The sequence below is a fragment of the Vicia villosa genome, linkage group LG6, assembly GCF_029867415.1.
Source record: "Vicia villosa cultivar HV-30 ecotype Madison, WI linkage group LG6, Vvil1.0, whole genome shotgun sequence".
NCBI lineage: Eukaryota > Viridiplantae > Streptophyta > Magnoliopsida > Fabales > Fabaceae > Vicia > Vicia villosa.
The window spans coordinates 138,313,491-138,326,065 of record NC_081185.1 but is presented as its reverse complement, the minus strand read 5'-3'; the positions used below and the strand labels follow the sequence as shown (position 1 = coordinate 138,326,065).

Below are 12,575 nucleotides of genomic sequence, written 5' to 3'. Positions count from 1 at the left end.
CTCCAGACACACCCCATTTTAATTGTAAAAAGCAAACAAAAGAATTTTAACGATGTACATCTATGTAAACTCCCTTATTTTGTTAAAAATAAGGTGTGCCCGAATATGCATATGTGAATTGTGTCTATGAAAGGATATGGTTTCTAAGTTCTAAATAGTTCTAAGACTTGTATAAATAGGGTCTCTTAATCCATTTTCTTTATAAAAATCATAATAAATATATATCCCCATCTTACAATTGTGTATTTCAATGGCACAAATCCTCCACTTCAATGTAGGATCTCTGAGGACATACTTTCTCGTTAATCTGAATCCAAATTGAATACTCCTGCGTTATTTTGAAAATCAGAGAATTGTCAAATTTGAGTATCGTTCTCCCTTAATTGACAATGAAAGAAAGATATGATTCACCATGCTTGAACAGAAGTCAAATGGAGATTTAAAAGTTATGTGGAGTGCATTTTACCGTTACTCAACAAAGGGTTTGATTAAAATGGATACGAAAATTGCAAGATCAACCGAAGATATCATAAGAATGATGCAACGTCCTGAACCGCCCATTTGTAATAAAAGTTAATGTTAAATTTATGTTAATGTGAACGATTATCTATGTAATGTTAAGTATTTGAATGTTAATTTATGTAATTTTTTCAACATTTTGCAATTGTTTTTCCTGTTCGAAGGTCAGTTATGGATTCAAGTGATTCCAGTCCCCTCCGGATTGCAGTTGCAGGGGATCAAACCGTAGTTCTCCCTATCAACTACAATGTCAATCACTACTGGAACAACTAAGTGAAGGATAGAAAAACACTTAGAAAGGGGGGGGGGTTGAATAAGTGTAGTCTAAAAACTTGAACGATAAAAACAAATTGCACAGTTATTTTTATCCTAATTCGTTGTTAACTAAACTACTCCAGTCCACCCCCACGGAGTGATTTACCTCACCTGAGGATTTAATCCACTAATCGCTGTTAGAAAGTATAGGATAAATATTTCTAGTATCGTCTCCTCAGGGATTGATGCGATATTATCGCCGTTCTACAGCTTAGTGTATTTTGAGTTAAGATTCGGGATGTTTTTAGTGTCATGAAAGATAAATAGCATGAAAAGAAATTAACGACAATAATTTAGGATTTAAAAACGGTTTGGTAAAACTGTGTCAAGATTAATTTTCGTTAGCTTGCTTTTGTATATACTCTGATGATCATGTATATGAACATATCAATGATTAATACAATCACGTATCCTCTCGATACTGTTTATCTCTAAAGCAGTGTCGTGATTGTTATTATATTAACCGTCAGATGATCTCTCATGCCGACAGTTGACATAATAACCTTTAAAGTTTGATACAAGTGATTATCAACTCACAAATCTATCTCTAGAGTTTGATTGTTGATAGATGAATACCCTTTTGGTCAAGATTTGAAACATATCTCTCAATAATGTATCAAAACAACATATAAACATGAATACAAAGATATTCACCATATATTAATCACCAACAAGGTTCATATACAAAAGATCAAACTAAATACATACTCTACAAGCTAACTACCTCTAATCTTGACACATGAGGAGTTTAGCTATCCATAGCTTCTACAACAAACATCAACACAAGACCTCCTAGCATAGAAATTCAAAGATGATGAAGAAAAATGCTTGAGAAATCTTGAAGATTTATGAGTTTTTCTCTCCTCTTCTCTTTCCCTAGAGTGTATGGTTGGTAAGAATGAAAAGAACAAGATAAGGATCCCTCAAAAATATCTCTAAGTGCCTAAAAGTAGCCACTTGAAAAAGTACCGCCGCTTAGCACCCAGACTGCCGCTAAGCGGAGCACCAAAAATATCTGCTTCCATGCTGGAGACCGCTAAGCGGGCTGAGGCCGCTAAGCGGGACTTGCTGAGCACAAATTTTCCTTTCGCCCCTGGAAAGCGCGCTTAGTGGCCGCTGAGCGGCCCTTGCTGAATCAAACTTCTTCATTGAGCCTCCAAACTTGCTCCAAAATGCATCCTTACCTCCTATTACTTCCCAAAATGCATAGAACCTACAAAAAACATAAGAAAAGCTTAAAAATACTATATTTACTACTAGACTCGATTTTATTTATTTACACGATTACGAACCGAAATTAAATAGAAAAGTAATGAGAAAAGTTATCAAAATACCACAAAAGTTTATCAACAAATATCCACATTTTGGATTCTAACAATCGCAACAGATTACAATGGTTTTCCACTTAGCCCACGACTAAGTCTTCTAGAGTATCCTGATCACAACCTGATCACTCTAGGAACAAATTCTTAGACACAAGCTAAGACTTTCTAGAGTATCCTGACCACCACGTGATCACTCTAGTTACAACTGCTTAGACACAAGCTAAGACTTCCTAGAGTTTCCTGATCAAACCTGATCACTCTAGTTCCTTACAAATTAATGTAATCAATTCTAAGAGTATTACAATGCTTCTGAAAAGCTATAATCACAACAGTGATATTTCTCTTAAAGTTTAAGCTTAATCTCACTAATATATTACAACAACAATGTAGTGAGCTTTGATGAAGATGAAGTTTCTGAGCTTTGAGTTGAACAACGTTTCAGCAAGTTTTTCAAAATAAGTTCGTTCAGGATTCGTAACCTTGCTTCTCATCAGAACTTCATATTTATAGGCACTTGAGAAGATGATCGTTGGGAGCATTTAATGCTTTGCGTATTCCGTACAGCATTGCATTTAATGTTTCACACTTTTGTCAACTACCTCGAGCCTTGTTTACGCTGTGTCTACTGACTTTGCCTTTAATAGCTTCTAATGTTCCTTTTGTCAGTCAGCGTAGCCTGCCATCTTGTACTTGCTTCTGATCTGATGTTTGTGTTTACAACGTTTGAATATCATCAGAGTCAAACAGCTTGGTGCAGAGCATCTTCTTTTCTTCTGACCTTGAAGTGCTTCTGAGCGTGATACCATGAGGACTTCAGTGCTTCTGCTTCTGAACTCAAGTTCTTCTGATACTTCCATAGACCCATGTTCTGATTCTGCTTCGACCATCTTCTGATGTCTTGCCAGAGCATGTTCTGATGTTGCATGCTGAACCTTCTGAGTCAAAGCTTCTGAGCGCTGATTTGTGCATACTCTTCATATATTTCCTGAAAGGGAAATTGCAGTGTATTAGAGTACCACATTATCTCACACAAAATTCATATCCTTGTTATCATCAAAACTAAGAATATTGATCAGAACAAATCTTGTTCTAACACTAAGGATTGGTTCTAACATTATATATTTTAGAGATGCATATTCAGAAATCTCACTAAATATTCAATTAAAGATGGTTACGAAGATGCATTTCCAAACACATTCCATTATTTATACGAAGATGCATCTGCGAATTAAATTTTTAACAAAATAGAGGTTTTTCAACAATTTAAATTAAAGAGAATCTTTAATATGAGAAAAGTAAATGCTTTGGAAATTCCAATTTTACCCTGCTATTTCTATATTCTGTCACGTGGATGTCTTCACAATTCTCTCTTTTTTGTTTGTTCTTTCAATCTTCTTTGTCAAATACTTATGCTGTTGTTATTTTTTTGTTTATTATATTGTTTTTTTTCACCCATCACTTCTTCTCATTTAATACTTATGTTGCATATCACATTATTTTATATTAAATTTAATTTTTTTCAAATCAACAATGTTCAACTTTTTTTTCTTTTCTGATACCAAATCAATACACATTAAATACATTCTTTTTTTTTACGGTAACATTAAATACATTTTTATCTACACCCTTTTTATTAAACACAATATTTTCCCTCTCTTTGTAATAATTTACAACTTCTTCACACTTCCTTTTCTATATATTATGTTCTTTTTAATTATCTATTTTTAGTTTATATTTTTTTTATATTATACATAATAAATATTTAATTTTTATTTATCATGCTTGGATTTATCATTTTCATAATTATCTTATTTCTACTAGTTTAATCAATCTTTTATTATTACATAAAAAAAATATCTTTAATTTATGATAGGTGAATTCTTATCTACCCAACTCAAAAAGTTGGGTAAACTATATTATTTAAATAATTAATTAAATAAGATTAAACTAAATGATGTAATGTGATTGGTGGAAGGTACACTACCCAATGGGTAGAGAAGTTGTCCCCTTTATGATATTTATTTTTTATATTTGGATTTGATTAAACCTTATAAATTGACCAACTTATTGATATTTGTTAACATGAATTTAAAAGATATAATACATTAAATACAATTATGAATATTCTTATTCTTATTACACTTTAAATATAATTTATAATATTAAAATTTAAATTAATAATAAAATCTAAATTTATGTAAGTTCTTTCTAAAAAGTTTGATTTACTTTTGAATATTTCACATGCCTCATTTTAGAAGTAAAAAATAATGAATTTGAATCATTAATTTAATTTAAATAAATTATTAATTGGAAATACTAACGTTATAGTTTTTTTAATCATTAAGTTTCTTTGATTTTTTTAAAATTTTTTTAAATCATTAAGTTTCTTTGATTTGAAAAACATTATATAGTTATAGGCTTTTTAAAAAAACTAGTAAAAAACTCGTGCTATCGCACGAGTCCCGTCTGGATTCACATTACACGTCTATCAGACCATCATTTATAAAGTATGAACTTATTCTTCAATTGGTTGACATTCACATAGTTACAAATGGTACACATTCACATAGTTACAAATATATATTTTATAGATATGTCCACATCTACCCGTAAATTCCGTAAATCAATGCGTGCAAGGATCTTCATTGCAATGAACAATCTAGAGCTATTAAATTAATAAATAAAAAACTCTTAGATTAATATACTTGACCAATAGAGTATTAAGTCTTTAATGTTAAACGAATTTTGTTAAAAAAATTCAACAAATATTTGTAAATTTTTAACGATTATAAAATATTTGTAACTTATTATCATTTATAAAATTAATTGTATCAACTTGTCAAAAAAATTGTAGTAACAATAAACTTTTTTGCGATTTAAATATATATATATATATATATATATATATATATATATATATATATATATATATATATATATATATATATATATATATATATATATATATAACTTATTCCCATTTATAAAAATATTTGAAAAAAATAATTGTATCAACAGTAAACTTTTTAACGATTATAAAATATTTATAACTTATTCTCATTTATAAAAATAATTGTATCAACATTAACTTTTTTACGATTTAAAAAAAATATATGTAACTTATTCTCGTTTATATAAATATTTGTATCAACAGTAAATTTTGTAACGATTATAAAATATTTGTAACTTATTCTCATTTATAAAAATAATAACTGTATCAATAGTAAACTTCTTTCGTTTATAAAAATATTTGTAATTTATTCGCTTTTATAAAAAATATTATATGAACAGTAAATTTTTCCCATTTATAAAAATATTTGTATAAGAAATAGACTTATTTTTCGTTTATAAAAAAATTGTAACAAACAAATATTAAAATTATATTATATCATTCACAAAATCAAAAGATATCACATATTATAATGAAACTACATTATCTTTTTTTTTACTAAAAAGATATTCATTCATTCAAATTGAAAAATAATCGATCATTACAATCAATAAATGACTCTTAGGGTCTGTTTGGTTCAAATGAGGGGAGGCGAAGGGAGGGATTTTGATGAAGGGAACGGGAGGAGAGGTGAGAGATTTTTTTAATCAGATAAGTGTTTGGTCCAAAATAAGAGAGGGAGGGGGAAGGGAGCACTAGTACAAAAATGTTAATTTACACCCGTTTTTTATTAAATTTACACCCATTATTTTTAATAAAAATCGGGTGTATATCCACAGGGTGAGAAATGTCTAACGAATTTACACCCGTTATTTTTAACAAAAATCGGGTGTAATTGGGCGTAATTACGTTTTTAATTACACCCTGTTTTATCAAAAATCGGGTGTAATTACGTTTTTAATTACACCCTGTTTTAATAAAAATCGGGTGTAATTGGGCGTAAATACGTTTTTAATTACACCCTGTTTTAATAAAAATCGGGTGTAATTGAGCGTAATTACGTTTTAATTACACCCTCTTTTAATAAAAATCGGGTGTAATTGGGCTTAATTACATTTTAATTACACCCGATTTTTAGTGTAATTACGTTTTTAATTACACCCTGTTTTAATAAAAATCGGGTGTAATTGGGCGTAATTAAGTTTTTAATTACACCCTGTTTTAATAAAAATCGGGTGTAATTGAGCATAATTACGTTTTAATTACACCCTCTTTTAATAAAAATCGGGTGTAATTGGGCTTAATTACATTTTAATTACAACCTATTTTAATAAAAATCGGGTGTAATTGGGCTTAATTACACCCTATTTTAATAAAAATCGGGTGTAATTGGGCTTAATTACGTTTTAATTACACCCTTTTTTAATAAAAATCGGGTGTAATTGAGCTTAATTATGTTTTAATTACACCCTATTTTAATAAAAATCGGGTGTAAATATGTTCTTAATTACCCCCTATTTTAGTAAAAATCGGGTGTAAATACGCCATTTATAAATGAACAATTATATCTATTTACACCCTATTTCATAAACACCATTTAGTTATATTTTATTTTCAGTCATAATATTGTAAATACTATAAAATCATACGCATAAAAATCATATTTTAACTAAGTCAAAATATTTTTAATATTAACCAAAAAGTATACAAAATCATGGACAGTCATAATATTTCAAGTATTATAAAATCATACACATAAAAATTATATTTTAACTAAGTCCTAACACTTTCTTCATATATAATTTTACGCCATGCTTGATGGTTAGCTTCGGTGCTCTAGAATCTTTGTGTTTCATCTGAACCCCATGATTACCACTTTCCTTAAGCAATTTCCCAAGTTTACCGCATTTCTTAGAAGTAAACTCCTTCAATACATCTACAACCAACAACCAAAGTTAATGTACACCATCATTTTCAATTATTATAAAAATAAAAATAAAAATAAAATAAAAACTTATTAGCGTTATTGTACCTTCAAAGCTGATCATATCTTGTATGCACATTCCGCTATGAAACAGGGTAGTCCCCAAAGCAAGATGAGCTTCATTGTTCTCTGCATAATAGAAACAAATGTATTTTGTTATGTTTTTCTATTTCAGACAAAAGGTGTTAGCTTTTTCAATGATGTAACTTAAAACTATATTTGAATATTGACCATGTAATTACTCTTACAATTCCTAACAATAAGAGAATGGAAAGAAAACACATCAGAACTATTATACAATTGCCAAAAATCAATATTGTGCTCTCTTTCTCAAGGCAGGTTTTGCAGCTCAATTCTTAGTTCCTGGCTCATAAATAAGAGTCATAACTCTTGAATTTGGACGGTCTTTAGTCGGAACTCTCACTCATTCGTTGCATTAGTGACTATTGTATCAAGATTGGATTGTCAATATTTCAAATTCGGTTTTGACTTTTTTTGTAAAACTATAATACCAAAATTGAAATCTAAACTGTCTGATCTCGATCCAACTACCACCAACGCCTCAGATTGGTGATGGCACTTGGCACATAATCCAAATTCACAAATCTCCTTTATATATTCCTCATCTCTCATTCTTTTTCCGGTCAACCTTACACCCAAGTCACCGGGCATTAAACACGAAGACTCCGTGGAAGAGATTCAAATTCCAATCGGTCACCTCGTCGAGAATAATCCAATCCGCCAGACCCATTTTTTCTCTTAAGCAGAATAATCAAACTAACCATAAACTCCACAGTCTATTATTCGGAACAGATGACCAAAAGGCCTGACCAATATCAGCATGGTTTTCCATAAGGTATGCAGCTTGACCCAAATAACCCAATAGCAGGCATGACAAAACAAGAAAGATAAACGTAAGATGCAAAGTAGCACCATCAGTATCACATATTAGTACACAGGAAATAATAGATATGAAAGAAGCACGATACTTTGATAAATACTAGTACGACTTTACCTGCACTGATCGTACAGAAAAGTAGCAAAGATCTGCAAACATGGCTTCAGAACCTACAACACAGTTCACTAGGAATTTTAATAAATTGTATAGGTTGTGTACAGCAATAGTTACATTCATATTGCATATTCACCACAATAAAAAAGTGAGTGTGGGAAAACTTAGACAGTGCCAATCATTATTGCTAGCAATGCATTGTATCTAAACAAATAAAAACACTATCAGGACAGCTAAATCTACCTAAGTGGCAAGATAAGATCTATAATATTAATACACTCCCAGTTTCAAGATCCTGCGTATTTTGTTTACCAGTTGCACACAGAAGACATCCCCCAAGAGAATACCATGCTTTAGTTGAGTTCCTCTTGAAGAAATAGTAGATATGATAGTAGATTTAAGGTTCTCAAGTTTTTCAAATCAGCCCTTGGGAGAAATAGTAGATATGATCACCGCTGTATTAAGAGAGATGATAAACTATATGTGAAAGCTAGAACTACAAGTTTTAACAAATGAGTTATCTTCTACTATTTGCATCTTCTGATCAAGCATTATGTACCTAGTCAATAAAATGAATGTAGGAGGGAACAGAACTAACCAGCATAACCATGAAAGCATCGACATTGTCCCAACTCTTGATTACAAACTCCCAGACCACTGCAGTCATTTTTTCACTCATTTTCACCTATTATCGGTAACCATTCATGTTACAAAGCAGAGAAATTTCACTTTTGGTAACCACAAATTAACTCAATGCCAATAACAATCATAAAACTTCACCATAAATTTCTGAAATAACAACTTGGAAAATCACTTGTCTCACCTCAGAAACGTTGATTTCCTTTGTAACAGAATCACAACCTGCAAGCCACCGACCAATCTCATCCTTCCACGGCGCACCCTTATAAGCAACCGAACCGTGCAAATCACCCGGGAACCGAATCTTCAAATCAATCGCAGGTTCATCCCAACCACGCTTACTAAATAACTCCACCGATGCATTACTCGAAACACATGAATTTGAAGCTAACTTAAAATAATCTAAAGACGGCGTCAACGGAAACAAGAACAAATGAACTACAAAAGCCAATGCCAAAACCGAAGCAATCGTCGCGGCAAGAGACCAAGAACACCTCCAGGTTTTCATGGAGAACAAATCTAACAGGTCTCTTGCCATTCGCGAAACCGAATCACTACAAAACAATAATCTTATCTAATTCATCAATCTCTCTTGACATCATAACCTGAAAACATCAAAAATCAACAATCAACAATCAACAATAAAATAATAGTATAGAGTATAGAGTATAGAGTATAGTATCTTCCTTACAATGACAGTAATCAGAATCACATAACCCTAACCATAACAAACAATGATAATTTAGAACTACTATTACAAAACCCTAGTTCACAGCAATTCTCAAGTTTTCCACTGTCATTTCAACCATGCCAGAATACCTGGCATGCACCGTATTATTATGCTCCATCATCCTTACTACGGTGACCCTTTGTATGAGAATATAATTGTTTCCTATCAAGCTCAACAAGCTTTGCAAAGTTTCAGCACTGTTAATTGTTAGTTTCATCAACAACCTACCTTAAACTACACTAAAACTCTATATCCTATGGCGAAAGAAGTTACAACCAGAACAATACACACTTTAGCTCTCACTAATGGATAGCATATCCATCAACGGGATTTAAATAAATGTCGATTTAAACTAGATGACGAGGCTTACATTCAAACTCATGATAACTAATATCTTTGAATATGAGTTGAATTAAGCTCCCAGTGAACTGAAATGGGCTCCCAAGGGCTGATTTGAAAGACTTGGGTCAACACTGCTGAATTTTGATTATTTTTTGGGTGAAAAGTAATACTTCAAAATCATTATTAGCCACTGAGCTTTTGTTTTAAATCAAGCAAACGTGACCTTTTACTTTTTACTGTAGATGACAGTCAACAACACTCTCTTTGTGTGCTCGATTATATGGATGAATTATTGTAACAAAGAGTTCTATTGATCTTATCCAGCAGTTAATTACTAATTGAATTTTAAATTTGTTCTCAAACATCTTAGGAGATTCGACTATTTTATGAGGATTGAAGTGAAGAGGCTTAAGGATGGCTCCTTAATCCTTTTTCAAGCCAGATATATTCAATAGTCGTTGGCTAAAGCACAAATGTCCCAAAAAGCTAAAGCTATTTCTACTACAACGTTTGGAGGCTATAGTATCAATTTCTGTCTCAGCCTCCAGAGAATCATTAGAAAGTGGTACATAGATTTCTTAGATATGTATGAGGCACTGATAATCATCGTCGTCATCTTAAACCTTCTGTTCCGGGTAAAAAAAGTAGCCATAACAGTCTACTGTGATGCAGGTTGGGAAGCTGGCCCAGGTGATATAAGGTCCAGTAGAAGGAGCCCACTAGCCTATAACAACTATAAATTGCTTAATCAATCATGTATGTTTGTTCATGATAGAAAAATAAAACGTAAGCCAATCTTAGCTGTTAAACTATGTAGTCTGCATGCAGATACATAGCCTATTTTAAACATTAAACCTATATTTTAAAGGGTCACTACACATTAGTAAATCACAATTCAAATCAAAGTACAACAACTACCATGAACCCCAATAAAGCATTTTCACCTTCGCCGCACCTTCTATGTACTTCTTTTATCCTGTCGGCTGACCTACATATACCACTGCAGCTCCAATCGAATGACGCAACACAAATGTTGCCTGCTTGCGCCTTCCATTCACAATCTGAACAAAGCAAACCCGATAAACAAATAATCTATAAGTTGTTTTCATAAGTTAACAGGAAAATGTTTTCACCTGGAGGAGTGCCACAACAAAGTCTACGATTATCGATATGCTCCACATCAAGTCCAATAAACCAAGCTCCTATTGACACGTCCTCATTGGCATACTTGTGAAGAACATTACTGGTAATAGCATATACAACACAAGATTAGCACATTGATTTATTGGGGTTTAATAATTTAATTTTTTATGGAGTAGAACTTACTGGTTGTTTGATATGTATGTTGCCAAATCGTTTGAAATAGCATACAACTGCCCCATGGCATGGCGGAAATACATGTTTCCCGACTCACCAAACTTCCAATGCTCGGGTTCATGGTACCTTACCCCTCTGTTCAACAATGTAAGAAGGTAAGAAACCAATTCAAATTCACAAACTAAACTCATTAAAATGGATCATAGAGAATCAACAAGTTATAATAACTAAAATCAATCAATAATTAAATGGTCTTCAATCATATTTCTAGCTCACCCTGCTATGAAACTTCCAATTATTACAAGTTTACTCCATATTGCTGGAAGCGATATAAGCTGAAATTTCCATGTTACAACAGATCTTAATAAGAAACTCATGTGGAAACAGTCTAACACATTATATTCTAATAAATTTATGCATGAGAAACCATAATAGCTATAGTTAAAACCATACTTAAGTCGAATATTAAAATAGAATGGGAAACTAGAATAAATAAAGTATAACACTAACTACACCAATTAATTGAATGATGGCTCACATAATCCTTGCTAAAAGAGTGACTTTGGTGGTGGTAAGGAACTGCAGAAAGATACCCCAGAATTTTGTTTTTTAAAGAAACCAAAATGAGTTTGGTAAGCTCTAAATCCTACTCATAAAAGCAACCTTGGCGTCTTCCTCTTCTTCAAAACATGGATGCATTTTCACTTGACCTTCTTCCAGCTACACATATAACCGCACAATATATAAGAAAATACTAAACAATGTTCATGTTAAAATAAACCTTACTAATCTCCACTTTTATTGTTTAACAAAATATTATCCAATCTTGCAAAGCATGAACCTGCAGATAAAGAATAACAGTATCTTGAATCGGTGAAATGGAAACATGTATGAGATTCAATACTAAACCATTCTCATACTAGCATATTCATCAAGTTCATGGACATTAACTATGCTTCCAAACTGGTGAGAAAGATGACAAAACCAGCAAAGTAACAAACATGTGGCGTGCGTAGAATCTTTAACAAGGAGAGAGGAAAAGGAAAATCTCCCCCACATGATCACGATTCAGTTATCTGCAAATGAATACAAATCAATTAAACCCTAACTTCGCTGTGTAAATTGAATATGCATGATCGTTAACAGCCATAGATCAACCGTAGAAAATTGAGAATGGAATCGAGATCGATACCAGATTTTAAGCTTCGTTGTCGTCACTGTGAAATGGTTTCCTCTCAGCTTCGGTGTCGTCACTGCAATAATTTCTTCTCAGCTTCGTTGTCGTCACTGCAATAGTTTCCCCTCAGCTTCGTTGTCGTAAACGTTTTGGTGAAATGAGAGTGAGCGAAGAAGAGATCTTCGTTTTTCAGTGAGGGAACGGTGTCGTCACTGCAAGGGTATTGTAGTGTGGTTTAGAGAAATCAAACTTCGCAGAAATCCGAAATCAACCTCTTTTCCAATTAAACTCGCTGAATTCCGAAATTGCCATGGCCTGAAGCTGC

At 32.2% G+C, this 12,575-nt stretch overlaps 2 protein-coding genes across 2 annotated transcripts in view; one reads left to right on the top strand and one right to left on the bottom strand.

Moving 5' to 3' along the window:
• The window catches only part of LOC131610204 (uncharacterized protein At2g39795, mitochondrial-like), a 62,772-nt gene that overhangs the window by 30,270 nt on the left and 19,927 nt on the right, over positions 1 to 12,575 (top strand). The gene's annotated exons all lie outside the window — the stretch shown is intronic.
• Positions 9,239 to 11,524, bottom strand: LOC131611025 (probable beta-1,3-galactosyltransferase 2). Its single transcript, XM_058883151.1, has 6 exons — positions 11,501 to 11,524; positions 11,350 to 11,408; positions 11,083 to 11,208; positions 10,890 to 10,999; positions 10,675 to 10,817; positions 9,239 to 9,289 (listed from the first exon to the last, which is right to left on the bottom strand). Exons 1-6 carry the CDS (start codon positions 11,522 to 11,524, stop codon positions 9,239 to 9,241), a joined length of 513 nt encoding a protein of 170 aa, XP_058739134.1.